Below are 24217 nucleotides of genomic sequence, written 5' to 3'. Positions count from 1 at the left end.
ATAAGTTGATACAAGGAAATTATGTAAGTAAAGACAATTATTAAACTCAAGTGTGACATGTCAAGAAAATAAGTATATCAATGTTGAATTTATATGAAATATGTGCAAGTATACTAACAATGATGTTGTTTGACGCTTAGACAAGTACCAAGCTATTGATTGAATGGTAACATGTTTAATTATAAGGAGTATTGAAATGGTAAGTACTTAGATGAAAATAAAATTTAAGATTTTGCAATTTTTTTTATAATCCTGATTTAATTTTAGTTGGTTTCTAGTGTATGTTTGGGGCTTCGAGGGCTCAATAGAGAAACGTTATGATTATTTTTAAAATCTAAATAATAAATGACTCAGAATTATCTAAAAATGTTCAGTAAACTCTGGTAATGCCTCGTACCTATTCCGGCAATGGATACGGGTAGGGGGTGTTACAGGTAACATCTAAAATCTTTAACAATTTTGCAAAATAGTCCCTAGGCTAGCTAGACCTAGTTGCAACGATATAAAAAACATAGAAATCATTAAAAACGGAACAAAAACGAACTTACAATTGAGCTAGAAAGCTTGACCAAATAGAAAACCTAGCTTTTAGCTTTTCTTACTCTCTAATTTCGGCAATGAAGAAGATGAATGAACCAAATTTTGTTTTTGTTTTATTTAATTTAACTTATTTTACTAAATTACAAAATTAACCTTAATTATAAACCATTAAAACCACCTAAATAATGTCCATCTTTGTCCACTCATGTTTCAAATGGTCTAATTACAACATATGGACCTCTAAATTAAGATTCCATAGCTATTAGATACCTTTAGCTAATGGAACTCCATTTTACAATTTACGCGATTTAGTCCTTTTTATCAAATTAACCATCCAAAGGATAAAATATCTTAACGAAATTTTCACACAATTATTTTATCATGCTGTAAATATTAAGATAATAATAAAATAAATATTTCAACTTTGGATTTGTGCCACTGTTCTGATTTGACTAAAAACGGGCTGTTACAGGAAAAATATATTTGGTAATTAAAATATTGCATGAAATAATTAGAATAACTAAAGCAACTTCTTTGAGTAAAGTTTCTCGATCCACATAAGATAAGAACTTTCCTTTTCACGCTTGAGTTATGACATGGATTTTCTCATGGATGAAATCTAAGGCTCCTTTATTGCTCTCCCCCATATAAGTTGAAGTTCGAGGTATTTAGAATCATTTTGTATATCATTCACTTCTCAAAGAGCATTTCACCTATGTTAGCGTATTGGTAAAAAAAAATATGGAAGACTAGTTGAAGTTAACTACTTGCCTTGAAGCATTTTCGAATCGTAGTAGACTGTCAATAACTTCTACACAATTACTTTTGTTTGCAACTCTAAAAATGAGACAATCGTCCGCAAAAAAAGGAGATGTATCAAAATAATTCATCAAGGTTTGATTTTGAAACCTTTGAATTGATTATTATCAATTGTTTCCTAAAAGAGGGTCGAGGGAGTATTAACAACAAAATGAAAGAGATAAGGCGAAAGTGGATCACCTTACCTTAACCTATGATCAAAATTCCTTTCCTCTCATTCCATTCACAACCATATAGAAAATTTACATTAGTAATATATTCCACAATTCTTTGAACCCTCTATTCATAAAATCCCCACCTTAAAAAAGAAATGCTTAACAAATCCCCAATCCACATATCATAGGCTTAATAGCCATCATTCCTTTCTTTTTCTTTTTTTGTTAATAGCATGAAAGAGTTCATCTTTTCTATAATAGTACTTAAGAATGCATACCTTAGATAAATTTAATGGGGAAATTTTATTGACTAATATATAGTCGCTGATACGTAGGGGCAAAGCCAGAAAATTTTTTTGGGGGGAGTCGGATGAAATTTTAATTTTTGATAGTTTATATATTTATAATTTATAAAGTATTAAATCAAAATTTTATAATTTTAGGGAGGGCCAAAGTACAATTTTACCTTTACTAATTTAAAATTTTTAAAAAATCTAAAGGCCTAAAAAATAATTTTACATTTTAGGAGGGTTGGGGTGGCTTCGCCCCTGCTGATACGGAACAAATAACGCAAAGACTAATCATACTTAGAGTTTTACAGAAAAGTGAATATTGCTAGGGTGATATCGATTTGGTTGGGTTTTTGAATTGTCCATTATAATTTAGTTCAATTTTTGATTTTTTTCATGTTAATTTTTTGTATTGAATTTTTAAACTTATTTTGACAAAATAAGCTTTGTTTTATAAATTTTAAATATTATTTAACAAAAGTTCAATTTTTCATAAATATTTTAAAAAAATTAAACTTTCAAGAAATTTAAATTATTTTCACTATTTTAAATATAAAATACTTACTTTTTATAATAAAAATTAATTAAAATTATATATTAAATAAGAAATAGAATTCAGTATTTTTAAATTTGTATTTCATAAACCGTCCCAAATTTTTTAGTTTTTTTAGAGAACCTCAAACAATACAATCAAAGTTTATAGCTTGTATACGTGTCAATCACGGACCTCGAGACTCCCAAAAGCAATCAAATTAAGGTGTGTTTATCATCGCCCCCTCACCACTTCCTCACACGAGAAAAACGATAAACAATAATAAACCAAAAGAGATGTCGTTTCGTCTCCTTTTACTTAAAAGGTAAGGGAAATTGTCGAAAGCCACCGAGCCACGATCCCCGCGATCTCAGGTTCTCCCTCGGTCGCTCACTCTCTAATGTTTTGAACTTTTTTTAATAAAATTTTGTGCTGATTTTCAATTGAATTTCCCTATTTTTCAGTTTATTTTAAAGAAGAGTATTTTAGAAAAAGGTAATTAAAAGATGAGTGAGGTTTTCGAAGGATATGAACGGCAGTATTGCGAGCTATCCGCGAATCTTTCCAAGAAGTGTACGGCTTCTGGTGCTCTGAATGGAGGTTATAATTCAAATCTTTATGCATATAAACGATTTTCTTTATTTCTTCAATTTTTTGCTCCTGATTGCTGTTACGTAATGGCATAATCAGTGGTTCTGTTTCTAATTTATCTCAGGTAGTTTTGTGTTAACTTTGTTGCAACTATGCTGATTACAGTTTAGGATTGAATTTAATTTTTGAAACAAAAAGAATGCTTAATTGGGAGATATTAAGGAGAATAAATCAAGATCGGATTTACTTTATCTCTCGTTTTGTTTTTAAATTCAAATTTAATATAATTTAATTAATATTCATGATTTTCAGGATGTTATTTTCTTCTTAAAGTATGTATTTGTTTATTTATTTATACTTCTTTGTGGATTTTTCTAAGGCATTGATGTAGATTTGGGGAAAAGTCGAACATTTGCCATTTAATTTTAGGACTTTGACCTAAATACATCTATTGAAGCATTTGAAATGCCCTGAATTTAGGCTATAAAGTGAAATTTAGAACGTGATTCTGAAGTATAAAGTGGAATGCATGTTGTGATTGGGATTAGTTTAGTTATTTAACTGCATATTAAACAGCCATGAATTGGAATTTTCCAAAGCAACTTGTATAACCTTGTCATATTTTAGTGTGCGATGGTGAAGCTTTAAGAAGGCTCTTAGTTTGTTCTTAATTGCATGTATTTGAATACCTACAACATGGAAGCGATGGAAAAGAGTTTGCTAGACAGAGATTAAGACATTTGGATATAAAAAAGAATAAACAAAGTAAAAAAGGGAAGTCAAAGGAAAAAGTTATCTATGTTACTTGGACTTAAATGTGAGTGTTGGATATAAGTGTGTATTAGACATAGGTATGTTTTACTTCTCTAAAGTTTTCCAATTTATTTGGATTGCCTTTGGATGGTCATACACCCATACCTTTGTTTGGATATCTGTCCAACATGGGTACTTCAAGAAAAATTAAGACTTGGAGCAACATAGTTGAGTTGAAGATGTAACAGCCTAATTTTCAGTGGTGTCGGAACAGTGATTCGAGATCATTAAATTCGACAAATAAGTAGGAAATATTATTAATTTAGTGAGTATAAGTTAAATGTAAAGTTAGGAAAAATTTTAAAATATTGAATAGTGTACTAAAAATAAATATTAAAATAATTAGAATCGAAAACGAGGTATCGAGACCTCGAGAATTTTAAATTGAGCCATAAATATTTTTATAAATATTTATGGAGTGATTAATTTGTTAGTATTAAAGTTTCGTTAAGAATTTTAAAGTTTTGATAGTTAATTGAACAAAAAGAACTAAATTGTATTAAATGTAAAATTGTGGGGAATGATTAAATAGCTTAATTGATAAAAGAAAGAGGGTTTAAAAGAAAAATAGACCCAAGGTCTATTTGGGCTGGACGGCAAGGGCATGAAATCAGCAAGAAAATAAGGAGAACTAAGGACAAAATTAGAAAATTGCAAAATTTACTTAATAAAGCTAGGACTAAAGTGGAATTATCTAGATTTCTCTTTATTTTTCTGCATTCTCATCAGAAAAACGCCATGGAAGAGTTCTATTAAGCTGGTTTTTCATATTTTTACTTCAAGTAAGTTCAATTCTTGATTATTTCTTGAAATTTTTGTGTTTTTGTGACTTTTACAACTAGTTTCACTTGTTGAATTCATTAATTTTTGATTCTATGAAAGAAATTGAAAGTTTCTATGCATATGTTCTGGAAGTATATGATGATTTGGCATGGAATTAGAGCTTTAAATTGTTTATATGTTGATTTTATTGAAAGAATTGAATAGAAAGTGAATGTTTGGGACCTAATTGTAAAAGAGTTTGAAGTTAGAGTTTTATGTAGAAATTCTGAATTTCAATAGTTATGAAATAACTTATAATGTTTAGGAAAAGTATTAATTGAGAAAATTATCTTAATTGAGGGGTTAATTGAGCAATGACTGAATTGTATGAATTGTGGATTTGGGGCAAAATGGAAATCAACATTTTGCACTAAAACTGTTTTGGACAGCAGCAGTAGTCTAACTTTGAAAAATCACCAAAAATTGTATAAATGGAATTAAAGGATGAATAAAATATGAAATTAAAGCTTATTGAGTCTAGTTTCTTATAGAAGAAATGATGTAAGTAATAGAATTGTAAATCATGAGATATGATAAATTTTGTGAGACAAGGTCAGAATGATTTCGGGTTCTCCTGTTCTGACTTTATAAAATCATCAAAAATTGGATAAAAATAATTAGGGGCTTAAATTTATATTTTTAGAATTCAAAATGAGTCTATTTTCAAGAGAAACAAATGGGAACATCATTCAAATCCTGTACGAGGAGATAATTAAATTTTAGTGAAGAAGGGTTGGAATTGTCAGACAGCAGAACAGGGAAGACTTCAATGAATAAACTGTATTAATTGGCCCAACCAAAAATTATGAAAATTTTATGGTAAGAAGATATGTGAATTTAGTTTTAGGGAAAATTAGTGGATCTTAATTTGGAATTTCGTAGCTTCAGATATAAATAATTTAGTGACTATGACACGGGTGGATAGCTTGAATATTTACATAAGTAATTAGTGAAAATTATGGATAAAGTTACTTACAAGTGTGTTATTTATACCAAGGATGTGGATGGAGAGGAGGAAGAGGAAAAATATATGAATGACTCGTGTATAAATTAATCACATGCCCGATTATAATCGATAAGTGTTGAATTAGAAACGATATAATGTTTTATTTGGAATATTTATTATGAAATTATGATTATCGCTATAATACAAAAATCGAACTTGTGAGTTTATATAACTAAATTTAGTGACCATTTGTTAATATTATTAAATTTCAATATTATTTTATGAATGGTGATTAATATTTATGTATGTTAATTGTTGAAAATAAGTAAATTATGTACAAAAGTTATGAAATTGAATTGAGAATTTCGGAGGAACGGAACGCAGGAAATGAGTACGATCTTTCAGTGAAAAAGATGAATTGACGGTAAATTACTCAAGTAAACCGAGATTCAGCATTTGTTGCGAATTCTCGTGTTTGCTTTCCGTTTAGCTCTTATGAGCTTCCGTTAACTCATATGAGTTTCAGTCAACCCTTTTGGGGTTTCAGTTCAGCTCTGATGAGTTTCAGTTAGCCTTTGCGCTTTTGTTTAGCACTTATGTGCTTCAGTTAGCCTTCGGGCTTTCGTTTAGCACTTATGTGCTTCAGCTAGACTTCGGGCTTCAGATCACGATGTACTCAAATCCGTAAGCCGTTCCTTGAATGGATAAGTTGGTAAGTCATAAATGTAACGTGTGGAAAAAAAAATGTAAGAAATGTTATCATTATTATTGTTGAGCTCAATTATGTGATTTTGTCATTTAGAGATTGTATTTAACAGGATATATTAGTAAATTATGAGTATGTGAATCAAAGTGACAGAATTTAAACACCTAATGAGGTTAAGTATATTCACACGAATTTGTCATTTGAAATTGTGATTAACAGAAAGAAACAGTGAATTGCATGCTTATCAATGGTTACACATAATTATCTGAAAAATAAGAAAAATGACGGTTATTGATATATGGAAACGTGAGACATTGATATATGAATGTGGAATATGTTTGATAAATGTGTTCATTTTTAATTATGGAATTATGTACCTCATGTGTGCAATTTGCATAAAGATGATATTTCAAATATTTTGGTGAGTAAAGCTTAAATATGAAATAGTTTGAAATCGAGACAAGTTGTTATGAAAATATGTTTAAATTATCTGTAAGTGTTTTGTACTTCTCGGTAATGCCTCATACTCTATTCCGGCGACGGATACGGGTAGGGGGTGTTACAGAAGATATCAACTTCTGGCCTGGTAATAATGACATTGGGCTGATATGGCTTATAGTATACCATTTAAGGAATAAGAAAGATCAATGTATGTCCCTGGTGGAATAAAAATTTTAAGTTACCTTATTTTAAGAAAAAATCTGTTGGAAGGTTACCTTTGCTTCTACATGTGTAAGGAGTTTTGTAGAGGTTCATGTGTAATTCATTAGAGGTGTTCGGTGAGAAATGTTTCAGATTTCTTTGAGCATCAGCGTTTCTATTTAGCCAATTGTTCTTGTTCCAATTCTTAATTGATTTCCTGATTTGCAGAGAAGAAGAAACAAAAACTTTCTGAAATAAAAGCTGGACTAGAAGATGCAGAAGCTCTGGTACCTGGTTCATTGCATGTTTCAGATTCTCATTTGTTCTTTCCTTTATTTGAGTATTGAACTTGATGTTGCTCATTTTGTTTCTCAGATTCGGAAAATGGACCTTGAGGCAAGAAGCTTGCAGCCAAATGTTAAGGCTGTACTTCTTGCTAAATTACGGGAATATAAGTCAGATCTTAACAATCTCAAAAGTGAAGTTAAAAGAATTGCATCTGGCAATTTAAATCCAGCTGCTCGAGATGAGTTGTTGGAGTCTGGAATGGCTGATGCCCTCACGGTATATTTTGGTTCTTATGCCTAAATTTTTAATGTGCTGTTGTTCTATAATTGTTCTGTTCTTTACATTTAACTTTTGATTAGTTATAAATGAATATGCAATAGGCATCAGCTGATCAAAGATCAAGATTGATGACAACTACGGAGCGGTTGAATCAAAGCAGTGACAGAATTAAGGACAGCAGAAGAACCATGCTGGAAACTGAAGAGCTTGGTGTTTCAATACTTCAAGATTTGCATTCTCAACGACAGTCTCTCTTACATGCCAATAACACGGTATCTCTTTACGGCTTATGTTCTATAATACTCTACACAAGTAGTATGCTCTTTTTAGCTTTAGTTTTATCATATTGGATTTCTTGTTTCTTTCCATCTCTATTTAGGAACTGTTTGATTATGATGTTAGTTTCATCCCAAAAAGGCGTCAGCATGCTACCTTGTAGAAAGCAAGCATTATTATTTTCTTTCTCCCCATTTTGAGTTACTATTGCTTGAGTTTTTATGTTGAAGGCTTATTTGATACTTAGACTTATAAACCTTTTCGTTGGTTAAAGTATCTAGGAGGCTTTGTAAATTTTAATGTAGTCCAGAGGTGCAATTTGTTTTACTGTAGTATTCAGTAATTTAATATTTGTATGTTGATATTGGTGCGAACAAGTAAAATTGATAACATTCTTAATGAAAAGCAGCCTCGATGTTGATGTGAATTTATGAAATTTGATAATACAGACTTGTAGGTAAAACATATTATTTTGTCAGATTTCAATGATGTCCACATTTAGACAGTTTTTCATTAATATTGTGATCAATGTTTTACTTGTTTGAACCAATATCTATTGTACATGATACATTGCTTTACCATAGTACATGGACTGTCTAGATATTTTTAACACCAATTTATTACTTGATTACGGTTATTTGACCATAAATTTTCCCTGTCAACTCTTGTTGTTGATTGTGAACCTTTCCATTGCATGAGCATGCAATGTCGTAAGGAGATTATTCGATAGTTAAACCATGGATTTTCTCTCATCAAGATGTAATGGTTGATCGTAAACATCTGAAGTTGGGTTTCTTATTTGGTTACAGCTTCATGGAGTGGATGACAACATCGGCAAGAGCAAGAGAATTTTGACAAATATGTCGAGGAGGATGAGCCGGAACAAGTGGATCGTAGGTATCATTATATCACTCCTCATCATTGCTATCATCGTTATTTTGTACTTCAAACTTGCTAAATAATTCCTATTTGTTTTTATCTTCAACTCTTGGTTTTTGGGTTTTCTTTGGAGAAGTTTTTTTTATTTTGTTTCCCATTTTCAGTGCCAATTTGAAATGTGTGCTTCATAAACCCAAAGACACTGTATTATTCATCGTTTCAATTCTATTTGATGACTTTTATGGTAGTTTTGTCCACTCTTGCACATCAGCTTACAAAGAAAAAGTAGCATAATTTGTTAATTGGTTTATGCAAACAACAAAAAATTCCATCTTAATTAAATAGTCTTATTGCATTTAATTTCTGAAAAGAACAATGAGGGTGCAACCGAGAAATGTCCGACCGCCTGTTTGAAAAGGATAAATCTTAAAACTATACATGAATTATGATTTAATATGTAATTATATATATGAATTTTGATTTTGTGTAATTTTATATATGAAATTTTGATTTGATTCACTTCATGTAAATTATTATTATAATTATTGACATAAAATGTTTATATAATGCATACATCAATAATTATATTTATCCAATATAAAAATAAATTGATGTATTTATTTTTGTTTATGATTAAATTAAAATTAAAGTTTCAAATATACATTTGAACTATAATTAAAGTTTCATGGTATAATTACACTAAATTAAAATTTATATATAAAACAAAAATGAAGGTAGGATTGCTCCCTTCTAATCCAAAACCGAGCTTTGGGGAATAGAATAAAAACTACAAAATTTCCACTTTAAATTGATAAATAAGTCTATTTTCATTTAATTTCTGGGGATCGCACCTCACCGGAAAACTAGAGGAGCTTCTTCCTCTCAAAAAATGACTTTAGATGCCATATCTGCAAGCCAGCCACAGACAAGCAAAGAAGCAGCGAAAAGAAACTAAGAGTAGCCATTTTTGAATTTGTTTCTTTGTTTAGCTCCTGCATTTCTTCGTCCCTGTAAAACATGCAAGTTGAATAAGAAAACATGGAATCCAAGCCTATGATGTTTTCCGGACCCTGCATTTTCCCTGAACTATCTTCGTCCTCAACTAGGGGAGTCATGAATTCACAGCTATTATAACAGCAATGGTTGTTTCATACCTCTCACGAAGATAGAACATCTCTTCATGAATGGCTGATACTGTGTCATACAGTTTCTTCAACTCAATTTCCATTGTCTAGCATCAAATGAAACCAAATATTAAGCCATTAGCGGTGTCTAAGACATATTCGTATAAAAAAAAATACTCGTATTTGACATTCATTCACTAATAAATAATCTTAGAATAATCTTTAGAAATGCAGAAAATGACGAATAATAATAGTTAGGGGGAGAGGGGAAGACACACCTCAACCTGGCCTTTCGTAGCAACCTTGGACCAATCCTTAGCAGCAACACCACTTTTCCAATCGAACTCAATGGTCATCTTGACAGGAGGCTTGTGCTTATTTGCCCAAAAACAAGTGGTGTAATCCCCACTCTCTGCTGCTGTAAATGCAAATGTACCTGAATCCACTTGATCTCCTAGGTGATAATTGTTCCCCTTAGGTGAACTCACCTATTTCATCATTTATTTAATTTCCCAAACACAGAAATATTTAACACAAAAATCATCAAAATTGTTTACAACATACCCTGACTACCAGTTTATGAGAATCAGGAAAAGGTTGACCTTCACTTGGATTCACAATGCTGTATTTCCCAACCGTCATTGCATTTGCCTTTATGTCTTCTGCAATGCATTTGGTTTTCCCAGAATCCAGCTCAAATCTCATCGATTCCCCTGTCTCTGTTTCCACCACTAATCCTATCATTATCACAATTAAACCCAGATTTAATCCACACATTCTTGTCTTAGATTAACAATAATCAATAATTCCTGTTTTTTTTTTTTTTCCTTTTTGAGTTCTAATATGAAATTTCCCAAACTTCGGATGAGATCTATTTTAGGGGCTGAATCATAGGATGTCAGTTCTTAACTGATACAAAGTTAGGACTTTTGTATAATTTTAAAAGCCCACCACGACATTTTAGATTTTTTTTCTATTAAGACTTTTCCAATCAAACATTACAATTTGTACATAATCTATACTCTAAACACAATAGTATGTACAAATCAATTGTTTGAAAGTAATTTTCACTTACTTCAATGGGTTCATGCACAACTCCAAAACAACAGCAGCAACAAAACCAAGGCTTTGAAATACAAACTCAGTCTTTCTAAATACATAATATGCAAGTAATTCATCAGAAAGCTTGTATCTCAAAGCCTTGTTTATTGCTGGTGTTATACAAATGTATTATATGATATTGTATCATTTAATCAGAAAAGCTTGGTAATGAAGAGAGTGTTTAAGTTGAAGCATTTATAGAGATGGAGAAATGGCGAATCGATGGAGTGAATGCTAGGGGACCATATATATTACAACATTATGAGTAATTTTACCAGGATTTTGACCACATTTTATTTTCAGAATCTCTAGCTACCCACTTTATTCCATTCCATTTTTTCTTTAATCATTCAATATATATTACAGTAATTTGTATTCCATTAGAAATATATATATATATATAAATACATGTTCAACTAATCAATTGGATTTAGATTTAAATAAATTATTAAATCATTATTAATTGTTAAAAAATATACAATAATATCTAATAAATATCATGTAAATTCTTGCATCCTCCCACTTGACCCAAAAGTTATTACTTTCATAATTTAATAATAAAGATAATACTGTGCACAATATCGTTATTATTAAATCCTTAATCATATCAATTATAATATTAAATCATAGTTAGAAAATTAATAAGAGCCATGGCTTTACATTATTTTAATTCAATTATGTATACTTATTTGGAAAACAAAAATAAAAAATAAAAAATTTATTATTGAGCTCAGAGTATCAAAGATAATATTTATCACATCTTAATATTAATCAATAATGACGTTCTATAATACCCATCTTTTCAACATGCTTACTACATGTCTTGATTGGCAATCCTTTTGTTAATGGATCTGCCTAACAATATTGTCGACAATTCCAAGCCCTGAAATGTAATTCTACAATCATAACCCATTAATAGTAGCCTCAAAGCATGCTACAATCATAAACCAAAATCATTAATGGCTAGCAACATATCGTCAACATATAGAATAAGTACTGACCTTCATGTATGTATACATACTGATAGACGGTGCGTTTCTTAAAATCAAAGGAAGTTATGATATTATTAAACTTAAGATGCTTATGATACCACTAACGTCAAATTTATTTAAGTTTATATATTTACTTCTTTAATTTATACGCCATGCATTTAAATTCTCATTAAGAAAGATAGTTTTATATCCATTGGGTACAACTCGAGTGACCAAGACCATAATAGTTTTTAAAGAATCTCTCTTAAAGGTTGGTGTGAAAGTCTCTTTTTAATTAAAATTTTTGATGATAAGTCTAACTTTAAATCGTTCGATATTGATTTTTAAATCACACTTTATCTTAAAAACTCATTTACAATAATCTTCTTTTACAATTTTTAAACAAATCAACTAGATACAAAACTTTATTTTTAGTCATTGGTTTTATATCATCTTTTATAACATCTTTCCATTTTCTAAAAATACTATAAAATCTTTTACCAAGGTTTTTTTTTTTGAGTTTTTTTACTAATTTTTTCAAAGGAAAAGTATTACTAACTTTATCTAGTCTTATACATAAATTAAGTTTCAATTAAGTTTTAATACACAAAAGAGTTTGAAATAAATTTAAATGATGTTCCATATCTAAAATTACATGGTAAGTGTCAATGTCTTTAATTGAAACTTTATTTTCATCTCCCATATAAACAAAGCTATCACTTTGGCTTTGTGGTTTGGATTGTAAGGAATTTCGGCCTGGTCTTTTTTTAAGGTTTATAATGTTTTATATTATGTTATTTTTATATATTATGTAATTTATAATATATAAAAATTAAATCTATAATATTATTATAGTGTAAACATTAAAAATGATTAAGATGATTAAATAAAAAATTAATAAATAAAAAATATAAAAAATTATTAAATATTAGATAAAAATTATATAAAAATATTTTTAAATTAAAAAAAAAGCAATATGAGTGAGCCTAAAATGGGCTTGGGTTAGCCATTTAAAAATATGAGCGGGTTTGAGAAAAAAATACTTATATTTCAGGTCAAACTGTAATACCCCTAACCCGTATCCATCACCGGAACGGGGTTATAGAGCATTACCTAGCAAACAGAGCAGTAAACCATTTAATTCATACATCAATCCAAATATAATATGATTTCATTTAAATACATTCATAGTGTCCCTTAATCGAGCCTTCGAGGCCCTAAAAATACAATAGAGACAATTAGGGACTAAATCAAAAACATTTGGAAAGTTTAAGAAAAAGTTAGAAAAATTTGGATTGCAGGGATCACACGGCTAAGACACAAGCCCGTGTCTTGGGCATGTAACAATTGGAATAGGGACACACGGCTGTGTCCCAACTCGTGTCCATGCCCGTGTTACTCATTGACTTGTGCCACACTGCCAAGCCACACGCTCGTGTGCCAGGCCGTGTAACACTCGAAATGTAACCTTAAAAATCTACAGGGGACACACGGCTGAGACACTCGCCCGTGTCTTAGGCCGTGTGGATAAGAAATAGGCCAATTTCAAGCCATTCCTTTTACCCAAATCAACCTTGAACCTACAAGTCAAAAGCATTTATGAACAAAACACCAAAACATGCCAAAACATGCATAATAAGACCACTTTCAATATTCCATAAATCCGTACAACCAATATGCCATTTAGGCACTGCAAACACAATTCATCAAATTCACCCAAAACATATGCATAATTGATCATTCATTTGGTATTTATATCTAACCTATTTCCATACCAAAACTTACTTCAAATGACCACAATGTAGCCTCATCATCACATACCAAGTTTGGTCATAAAACCTTGCATCAACTTGACAAAATAAGCATCAACCATTTAACATCAAAGTACCACATACATACCAACCATCAAGGTATGAAAGTACCATTAATTCCACACTTCAAAACAACATTACAAGTCATAAACATTAACTAAACCTTAAACATAAGTCCACCTATATATGTCATTATAACCATGACCCAAAACGTCAAAATCTACCGATACTATAGCTGGATAGTGTGATAGATCTCCGGCAAGCTTCCAACCCGATCAAGTTTCCGATAATCTGTAAAGTAAGGGAAAACAACTACGTAAGCAATGAATGCTTAGTAAGCTCGTATAAACTTTAAACATAATATCCCATTTCAATAATGAACTTTATAGATTAAATATAAACCTATACTAATACCTCAATATTTATCCATTACATAACCATCAACTCATAAATGAGTAAGTCTATCAACATCATATAATTCATCAATCCCTTTTTCGTCATATCACATTTCAATAATGAACTTACCATTTCATTACCTTTTCTTACCTATTTCATTTGTATAATACCAGATATAAGCATAAACATCAATCATAATCTCAAGCTTGACATAAGCCTAATCACCGTCATCAAGACACAAGTTAATGCATTTACGTATACAACTCATTCGGAGTCAATCACATGATAAACCATTTTTAAGAAAATACACCTTTTAAATCATACCGGCTTTTCATGAACATAAGCATATTCTCATTTTTGTCATTTACCATTTCATTGTATATCATTAATATTAAACATGATATAATGTAACTCTAACTTAGCATAAATCTAAGCATCATCCACAATCTCAACTGTTGAATTTATTTATGTTCAGATCAATATTCAATAAATAACAGATCTTTCAAATTTATTAAACAAATTACCTTACGGAGATTTTCCATTCGAAGAACAACTTACGGATAAGATTACATCGTCAAAAGAAGCTCATAGAGCTGGTCCACCCGAACACACCAACAGAAGCTTATAAGAGCTTAACAGAAGCTCAAAAGAGTTGATTCACCCGAATCACGCCAAACAAAAAGTATAACGTTAGAGTTCGCAAAAAATGCTGAACCTCGATTTACTTGAGTAATATGCCGATATCTCCCTCCAATACCTTCATCATTCCAAACCCCCGTAATATACCAAAACACGAATGTACTTTATCCCACATTCAATTCAAAACGAATATCAAAATTCAATATTATAACTCAGATAATGATTCATTTCCAACAATGGAATATATATACATATATACATCATGTTATACCATTCATCAATTTAAATAAATATTAAAATTTTAAACATACGAGCTTTTTCTGCCAAATCGTAGAAATGTCAAAGTATAGAGGCTATTTGGTAATTTTCCATTCTCCTCGATTTTTTTCCACTTGATCTTGATCTAAATTCATAACTTCATTCAATTTATTAATTTAGACAATAAAACAATGTATTTATGTAATTTAGTCATTTTTGACATTTTTACAAAATTGCTCCTAAAATTTTTTTACTTTTAGCAATTTAGTCTCTACTCAATAAATTCATCAAAAATCACTTAACAAAATACTTTTAAATAACAAATAATATTTCAAATTCATCATTTAACATAAAAAATCACTAGATTCATCAATGGCAACATTCAAAATCTTTAACAGTTTCAAAATCGAAGATACGAGCTGATTAGACCTAGTTGCAACAATCTCAAAAACAAAAAAATTATTAAAAACGGGCAAAGTTTGGTTACCAAATCACCAAACCAAAGTTGGCCGAATGTTCTCTTCTCCTTTAGGGTTTGGTGGTGGCTTTCAAAAAGAGAAAGATGATAATGAATTTTTATCATATTTTTGTTATATTATACGTATTTAATAATTTACTATTTCACCTTTATAAATATAATCAAAATGTAACAATTTAAAAGCCCACTAATGTCCACCAACCCCTGAATGGTCTACTTACCATTTAAGTCCATTTTTCTTTATTCAATTAACCATTTAATCACTCAAATCAAATAGTGATTAAATTTTACATCTTTTATAATTTAGTTCTTTTTAATTAATTAAACATCGAAACGTTAAAATTTTTGACGAAACTTTAATACAACCTTAATGTCACTATTTAAATATTTATAAAAATATTCACGACTCAGTTTAGAAAAACGAGGTCCCGTTATCTCATTTTTTAAAACCATTTGACCTTAGGGTCATACCACCTGAATTTAATAAATCACTTATAAATCATAATTTATCAAATCAAAAACTTTTTTAAAAAAATATTTGACTTGTAAATATTAAATAATATATTTACGAACTTACTCATCGGATTTGATAGCCCCGAAATCACTGTTTCTGATACCACTGAAAAATTAGCTATTACACAAATTGAACTTGGACAAGCATAAAGTGTGCTAGTATCATGTATAAAGTGTGCTAGTATCATGCATAGACTTGATCCAAATCTAACCCAACCCATGAACACCTCTACTTTTAATCAACATTTGGTTATTAGTAATATCCTATAATGATTAACTCTATTTCACCATAAAATAATAAATAAATTGTGATGGATGCATAAATTTAATGGGTAATTAAAACTCATTATGTAAGTTGAAATTACCTTAAAATTTGGTTACTTTGTGACTAACAAATCTATCATAAAATTTTAAAGCCTTAATAATTTATTTCCTCTTCAATTTTATAAAAAAAAATATTTTAACCATTAATTTAATTTTTTACTTCTTTTTTTGTCTTTAAACTTGTATTGTTTATCAAAGCACCCTAAATTTAGTGGAAAAATCTAGCTATGAAAATGGTTTACTGTTACAACAGAAGTTCAAAAATTTCAAAACCAAATAAATTTATGATATTTATAGTAATAAATATTCTACCAAAAAGTATAGATGTTTTATGTGAGATGGATTCGAAACGTTCCCGACTTTCAACTGAATGACCTTCTCCGCTTTTCTTATACCCTGAATTGCGTCAAGTGTGGGCTCAAACAATAACAACCAAACACAGAATCAAAAACTCTTTATTACTTTCAGTAGGAAAGTAATTCTCTCAATAGAAATCGATAGAAATTATTAAATTCTAGTTTTTTTCCTATTAATTATAAACTTATTTAGTCATTAAGCGTTCTCCCTAATTACACATAATTACAAGAGCTGCTTAATTAGTGCTCGTCTAATGACCTTATCATCAGTGTGTTACCCTTATAAGATATCCTTAATCTCTTTGAAATAAATTTTTTCATTCAAAATGATCATATTTTATCTCATAGTAACTATTACATCTTTCTTCATAAAAAGCCAATTACTATCAAATAGTAATTAAGTCATTGATCACAAAGACAAACAATCCGTGACCATGTTTATTTTTCATCTATCATATAATACCGATAAGAGGATATCATTTACCTATTAGTTGGGTTATGAGTTCCATTATTATGAATGATGCTACATATTGTAGAGGTTATACACCCAACACGCCAGCTTTCGGTTCCTTATAGATTTGAACTTAGACTTTTACTTACATCAAAGTATACGAGTCACGCATACATAGTTTATCATCCACTCAAATTAATGTATGCCACACTATGAATGTCACAAGTGAATAAATCCATAAACGGATCTAGGATCTATTCTACTTGGATCCTATCTGATATACTGCCAGTCCAGTCAGTCACATCTATATCTCTATCTTCTGAGAGTCATATGCTCTGATGCTCAAGACAAAACATCTCCCTAATCGAACTTGATAGATGTTATATTAGTCTTTCAATCAATTTGCTCATTTCCGATTAGACTAAGGACATGTTAGGTTAATCTACTAATACAAGTTGTCTTTTCGTATTACAATCGAACCACATAACATTGCTTATTATTTATTAAACATTAGATAACTAGTGAGCTAATATTTGTTTACATTTTCTTTGCGTGCAAAAACATTGAGGAAAATATACAAATGATATTAATGTAATTAATGAATGTTATTAAACTAATTTGTTCGAAAAATACAAATATACAAAATGAATATACTACACTTAAGATACCAAATTCAACAAAGTTTTATCCATTTTAGGGTTTTAATTATTTAAATAGATACTAAAATAACTGTTCAGTAAGGACATATCTAGATCGGAACTAATCAATTGAATTTAACATTTTTAATTTGGTACACAATTTAAAAATTAAGTTAAATAATCTATGTTTAAAAAAAGAAAAACGAAGAGTGAATAATATGTGTGATTGTGTTTGGAAATGTAGAAGAGTTTGAACAAATTTGAGTCTAAATTATGGGTTCAAAAAGCAAATATAACCAACCCAAAGATGAACACTTTACTGGACTTGGTGCATCATTTTGTACTATTGTGCATGTTGCATGAGACAGGAGAAAATGCATCATTTTCATTCTCCAAAAGAATTGTACAGATTGAACTGTTCCATTATTTCGGCTTCCACTCGTTGGGTGACATTCTCAAATCTTGGAAGTAACCATCATATTACTATTTCTATATAAGAAAAACAGCCCAAGTAGACATTTTTACCTTATTTTGAAACTTCGCTGTTGACTCAAAATCGATTTCTTCAAAGGCGACTCCAATCACCTTTTTTTTTCTTTTTAAAGTCTGTTTGCGACATTTTTTAAGCATTCAGAACTGTTATTTTATGATTATAATAAATCATAATTTAATGATAAAAAGGAATTGCTTGTATTAATTTTTAATTTAAATTCCTTATATATCATTGGTTAATTAGAATTATATAAATTAAAAATTCTATCACATGCGTATATCATTAGTTAAAAATGAAGTGCCAATTGGACGTTTGAGAGTAGACCTTTACCCTCCATCTGTCAAGCTGTCTTCAGTTGATTGACCTCCCGGCTCAACTATCCGTCGTAAGCCATCCGCTCACCTCAGGACCTAGCCACTTGCTTTGTAACAACCTACCACATCACACTAGCAAACAAGAGGACCTCTCCTATAAATATCTCCGAGATGATGAGAAAGGGATCCTTCTTCCTTTAAGCAATTCTTGAGCACTTACTCTTTGCAACCTAACCTCCTTAGCTCTCACAGCCTTCTCCCTATCCTCTTGCCTTTCTCCAGCTCTCTACCTGTTTAGGTGAATCGACTTTCTTAATATCACCATATCCTCCTTTTTATCTTATCCCTTATTGTACTATCCATCAACAATTAATTAATCTATATATCTATATATAAAAGAAGGTCCTTTACCTTCCTAATGCTCACATGTGGCATACACTCATCATGTTCCTTTTTTTAAATGGTTAATTTTTAATTTTGATCATTCTAATATGCTTAAATTTGATATTTAAACCTTATACTTTAATTTTTAATATAATTTGATCTCAATATTTTTATAATGTTATTAATTAGTTTAAATAGTAAATATCGTTAACTTTTCAATTAAAATGTTATATGTGTAACACCCCTAGACCATGTTCGACCCAAGGAACATGATATTGAAATATTACATTTGGTGTCAAAGTGATTTTGGCTAACCACTAAATATTTTTGAACATAAAAACAAATAATAAAATTAAATAATTTATATTTTAGTCCCTACTATTACTTGGAATATACTTGATCTTCCTAAGTACAAGCCATTCTATTCAAAATTTAAAAACATACCTTCTTGATACTTGGAGATATGATTAGATGAATGCTCACAATCTCAAATACAACTCTTCAAAATTACTGTACCTAATCTACGCAGGAAACCAAACCGTCCGCTGAGTATACACTTAGTGGTATTACTATAATTCAAATACTTAATGTAAAAATAATAAATATGCACATTTAATCTTACCACCATTTACTTTTAATGAATCATTCATGAATTTAAACTTTAAATTTTCTTAATAATATTTATCTTAAATAGCTTTTCTTCATTTTAATTTACTTAACTCCTTACTATATCAATATCTATTTCATGCATTTCATCAATAACCATTTCATAAACCATTCTTCAAAATCACTCAATATCTTTTCTATTACCAATTCATTTATTTACCCCTATTAACACGACTCAGACTTTAGCGGATACACGGATCCAACCAAAACACACCAGTATGGCACCCAGTGCCTTATCAGATAGTTCAAAGCAATAGTTGACACCCAGTGTTTCATCGGCCAAGCCGAAGTAAGTTGGTACCCAGTACTTTATCAAATCTATCCGAAGCAATAGTAGACACCCAGTGTCTCATCGACTCGAGGTCGAAATATCCCTGAACACTTCCAATCCTATGGCATGCCAACTATATCCGACTCAGCCTGACTAGTTAATAGGGAATTCAAAACACATTTCAATTTCACTCAATATTTATATCAATTTCACTTCAATCACAATTTCTCATACTTTCAATTCAAATCACTTTCCACTTTCCAATCAATATACATTTCAAGTACTCACATATATTCATAATTCAATTCAATTTTATTAAATTCAATATCAATACTCACCTCATTTTACTTACCATGTATTTTAATTAAAATATAACAATTAATAATAAATATATTTGAATTATAGTTATACAAACTGTATATCCTCGTGTTATTCCTCGTCAACTTTCTTTTTCCCCTTTTTAAGCGATGTTTCCGGCACGACGTTAGCTACGAAAATTAAAACAATTTAAAATTATCAAAACAACACCAATTCACCTCAAATACTTTGATTTTCTATTTAACTTTTGTCTAAATTCCAATTTAATCTCTAACTAAAATTTTCTCCATTTTCATCTCCATTCACTCTTTATTTTCACTCAACTTCTACTTATAACTAAACTTAACTCTCTAATTTTCTCCATAAAACCCTAATTTTAAAATTTTCTTAACTTAGTCCCTATTACACAAAACTTCTAACTTATTTTACAATTTAATCCTTTAACCAATTCTAACTTGAAATTCTATCAATTTAACCCCTAATTTATCAATTTGTTCAACATGAACTATGTCTAAAAATACAATAACTTCTAAAATTTTAACATAAATTAAGTAGTATTTTGTTCTAGGATTCCAAAAACTCAAAAATCATAAAAAAATGGGGCTAAATTGACTTACCAAATTAACTTGGAACCTTTAAAACCTTATTTTTCCCTTTTTCTTTTCTTTCTTTCTCTCTTCTCTGTTTCGTCCCTTGCAATTCTGTTTCTTTTCATTCTTTTGTTTTTTTTTAAATTTAGTTTAGTTATAATATAATATAATATAATATAATAATATTCTTATTTATTAAGTAAATATATATTTTAATTACAAAAATCTTTGATATTTTCCACATTAAATCGCCTCAACTATAGAACATGATTTAATTGCCTCTTTAATCCCTTTAGTTTTTCTTTAATCTATAATTAAACTTTCACTCTTATTGCAATTTAGTTCTTTTTTCTAATTACGCCTAATTTCAGCTAATTCTCCTAACCAAAACTTAATAAACTATACAGCTAACTTCGTAAATATTTTTAATAAATATTTACGAATCTGTTTTACGAAAATGGGGACCCGAAAATACACTTTTTCGATGCCCGTAAATCTCGGGTCATTACAATATGGCTATATATAAATTGACATCAGATTTTTAAATCCAAAAAATAGAGGGGTTAAAGTCTTAAAAATAAAAGTATGAGGACTAAATTCCAAATGTATGATGTGTAGAGACTTAAGAGTCATGGTTGTTTAAATAGATTGAGTCTTAGCTCGATTGGTATGGGCATTGTTGTCAATGCAAGAGGACGTGGGTTTGAGTGCATTAAAGTACATTATCCTCCTATTTATAGGTTAGGGAGGGGCTAAATGTAACACCCCAAATCCGACCTAGACGTTATTGCTGAATCCAAAAATGTCACATGAAATGGGTTGATAAACCATTGTCGTTAAGTTAAAACCTTTCCAGTTCATTAACCTTTAGAGTTGTTATTAATTTCATGCTTTCTTTCATTAATTCAATTAGAGATAAAACATGTTTGTCGCAAAAGCTTGTAAGATTTTAGAAAACCATCACAGTTATAAATAAGTAAAAACCAAAAACCCAAAATCAACGTCAAAATTTTAAAAGAGTCCAGAGTCCTAGAAAATACAATTTCAATGCCAAAACTTAATAACCCAAAAACAAGATGAAGCAGTAAAATAAGTGGTCATCGTCGAGTCCTCCGCTGTACTGATCCACCTAAGACTGTGGGTTACCTATATAGACAAACAGAAAATGGGTGAGTTTACTTAAACTCAGTGTGTAACCCAACAGAGATAATCATGTACACATACAGAATATCACAAATCAGATAGATTCACAATCGAGCCTGAGCCCATGTCAGATAAAGATACATATTCGGGCCTGAGCCCATTTCAGTTACAGATACAATTATAGATATGAAAATCCGATAACAGAATCCTACCCTCATCATCTACACACCATCTCCGACCATCCCTACACACTATATGGGGTTTAGAACACCCATCCAGCCCTACACACCACGCTATATCGATGCGGCACATATCAGAATAATGCAGCTGTGCTGCCAGATATTAGGCATAATCTGCCTTTCAAAACACTTCCTCCAATATATATATATTATCCCACCCCAATCACAGTAACCAAACATGCATACAGAATTAACAAATAAATCATGCTTAACATGCTTTCATAAACAGATAACAGATAAACAAACATAGTCATGCTCATAACAGTACTTCAGTCTAACAGAACACATAGTTTTAGGGTTTAGTAGCCTTTACCGACCCCCACGGTAGGCCCATAGTCGATTATGATGACCCGTGCGACCCTACGAAAAATTTTCGTACTATGGGCTTACACGTCCAGATTGGCATAAATCGTGTGGATCACACAGTCTGGCCTTCTTCGATCACACGATCGTGTCATCGTACACGGCCTATCACCGGGCTTACGACACAACTGTGTGGCGTTAACAGTGGGGTTTTCGACTTTCGCTGCACCTTATTTTTTTGCGTTTCGGGTATACACCTGGTGTCGTTTTCGCAGTGAAGAACTCCCGAGACTCTTGAACCTACGAACAATGCCAAAAGCCCGATCAATTTCACTTATTGAGATCATTCCAACCAAAAATCCCAAACGAAAAACTCGAGAACTACCTCAAATAAAGGTTCGATTTCTTACCAAAAAGGAAACGAGTGCTCGACAAAACTACTCGCTAAAAGTCACGTCTTGAACCCCCTTGAACAACACCTAAACAAAAAACCACCACGTTACCCAAAAACCCCGAAATCAATTTTCAAGAGTTTAAAACTTCATCAGGACTTACCTATAATAGACTGAACAAAGACTACAGCACCCCAACCACCATGATTGGAAAACAAAGAGACGAACAGGAGTACAAAAAGATCAAAGTCCAAGGCAAAACTTAGAAGAGGAAAAATTAGAGAAGAAACGCCAAAAATCTGAGTAGAAATTCGACATGAGAGAGAAAATTTGAGAAAAATAATAAAAATAAAAAATAGGATATCCCCAATCCCTTAAATTTCTCCCACTAAACCTACTACATCTCAACCAACACAGAATTTCGGTTCAACCAGAACTCTCACCAATAACAGAGCAAAAATAAACTCCCACGCTTACGCAGGGATTTGAACACAAAACCCCTAGCAAACCCACACTCTACCTAACCACCATACCAGCAGGCCCATTCTGATATGGTTTTACAAATAATTAAATATAATCCCACAAAGCAGGGATAGGACTTAATTCCAAGAATATACAAAATTTGTTAAAGCTAGGGTTTGAACTTAGGAACTCTCACCCACACCCAGAACACTTAACCACCGAAGCAGATACACAGTTGTGACAAGATCTCACAGAAATAAAAAATAAAAATTTAGGGCATTACAACTCTACCCCCTAAAAGAAAATTTCCACCTCGAAATTTACCTAATCAGAATAAATAAGGATACTGCTGTTGCATCGAGTCCTCGGGTTCCCACATGGCTTCTTTAGTGCTATGATTCTGCCAAAAAACCTTTATTAAAGGAATAGACTTCCTCCTCAGAACTTTAATGTCTCGCTCCAAAATCTAAACCGGCTCCTCCTCAAAGGTTAAATCAGTCTTGATGTATTTCACTAGACAGATGGTCAGTCTGAGAAGGTGATTCAAATACTGAAGTATATGTTTCAGAGCTGTGTGATTGATTTCGGAGGGTGATTCAGATCAGTACCGCCTCAACGTCGTGACGTAAAATACATCATGAATTCGGTCTAACTCTGAAGGTAGCTCCAACTGATAAACAACTAGTCCTATACGCTTTAGAATCTAATACGACCCAATAAATCTAAGGCTTAGCTTGCCCTTACGACCAAACCTCAATATCTTCTTCTATGGAGAAACCTTAAGAAATACAAAGTCCCACACAAAATACTAAATCTCACTCCTCTTCAAATCTGCATAAGACTTTTGTCTATCAGAAGCCACTTTTAGACAATCCCAAATTAGTCTAAACTTATCCTCAGACTCGGAAACCAATTCAGGGCCCAAAACTTGATGTTCACCTAACTCATTCCAGTACAAAAGAGTACTACACTTACGACCATACAGAGCCTCGTAAGGTGCCATC

At 30.9% G+C, this 24217-nt stretch overlaps 2 protein-coding genes across 3 annotated transcripts; one reads left to right on the top strand and one right to left on the bottom strand.

Annotated features, from left to right (window-relative positions):
• Positions 1–2536: 2536 nt before the first annotated feature.
• On the top strand, positions 2537–8825 carry LOC107949185 (vesicle transport v-SNARE 13). Of its 2 annotated transcripts, none has more exons than XM_016883914.2 (6): positions 2537–2661; positions 2801–2936; positions 7085–7143; positions 7232–7420; positions 7525–7695; positions 8509–8825. In XM_016883914.2, exons 2-6 carry the CDS (start codon positions 2843–2845, stop codon positions 8659–8661), a joined length of 666 nt encoding a protein of 221 aa, XP_016739403.1. In that variant the 5' UTR covers positions 2537–2661; positions 2801–2842; the 3' UTR covers positions 8662–8825. The 2 variants fall into 2 exon arrangements, with proteins under 2 accessions (XP_016739403.1, XP_040970240.1); XM_041114306.1 differs by having other exon boundaries at positions 2540–2710.
• A 425-nt stretch (positions 8826–9250) lies between these two features.
• LOC107949406 (transmembrane emp24 domain-containing protein p24delta9) lies at positions 9251–10564 on the bottom strand. Its single transcript, XM_016884091.2, has 4 exons — positions 10267–10564; positions 9981–10190; positions 9733–9809; positions 9251–9586 (listed from the first exon to the last, which is right to left on the bottom strand). The coding sequence occupies exons 1-4, from the start codon at positions 10477–10479 to the stop codon at positions 9442–9444; spliced, it is 645 nt and encodes a 214-aa protein (XP_016739580.1). The 5' UTR covers positions 10480–10564; the 3' UTR covers positions 9251–9441.
• Between the last annotated feature and the right edge of the window lie 13653 nt (positions 10565–24217).

The sequence above is a fragment of the Gossypium hirsutum genome, chromosome A05, assembly GCF_007990345.1.
Source record: "Gossypium hirsutum isolate 1008001.06 chromosome A05, Gossypium_hirsutum_v2.1, whole genome shotgun sequence".
NCBI lineage: Eukaryota > Viridiplantae > Streptophyta > Magnoliopsida > Malvales > Malvaceae > Gossypium > Gossypium hirsutum.
The sequence above is the reverse complement of the archived record's forward strand: the minus strand, read 5'-3'. Positions and strand labels throughout refer to the sequence as shown.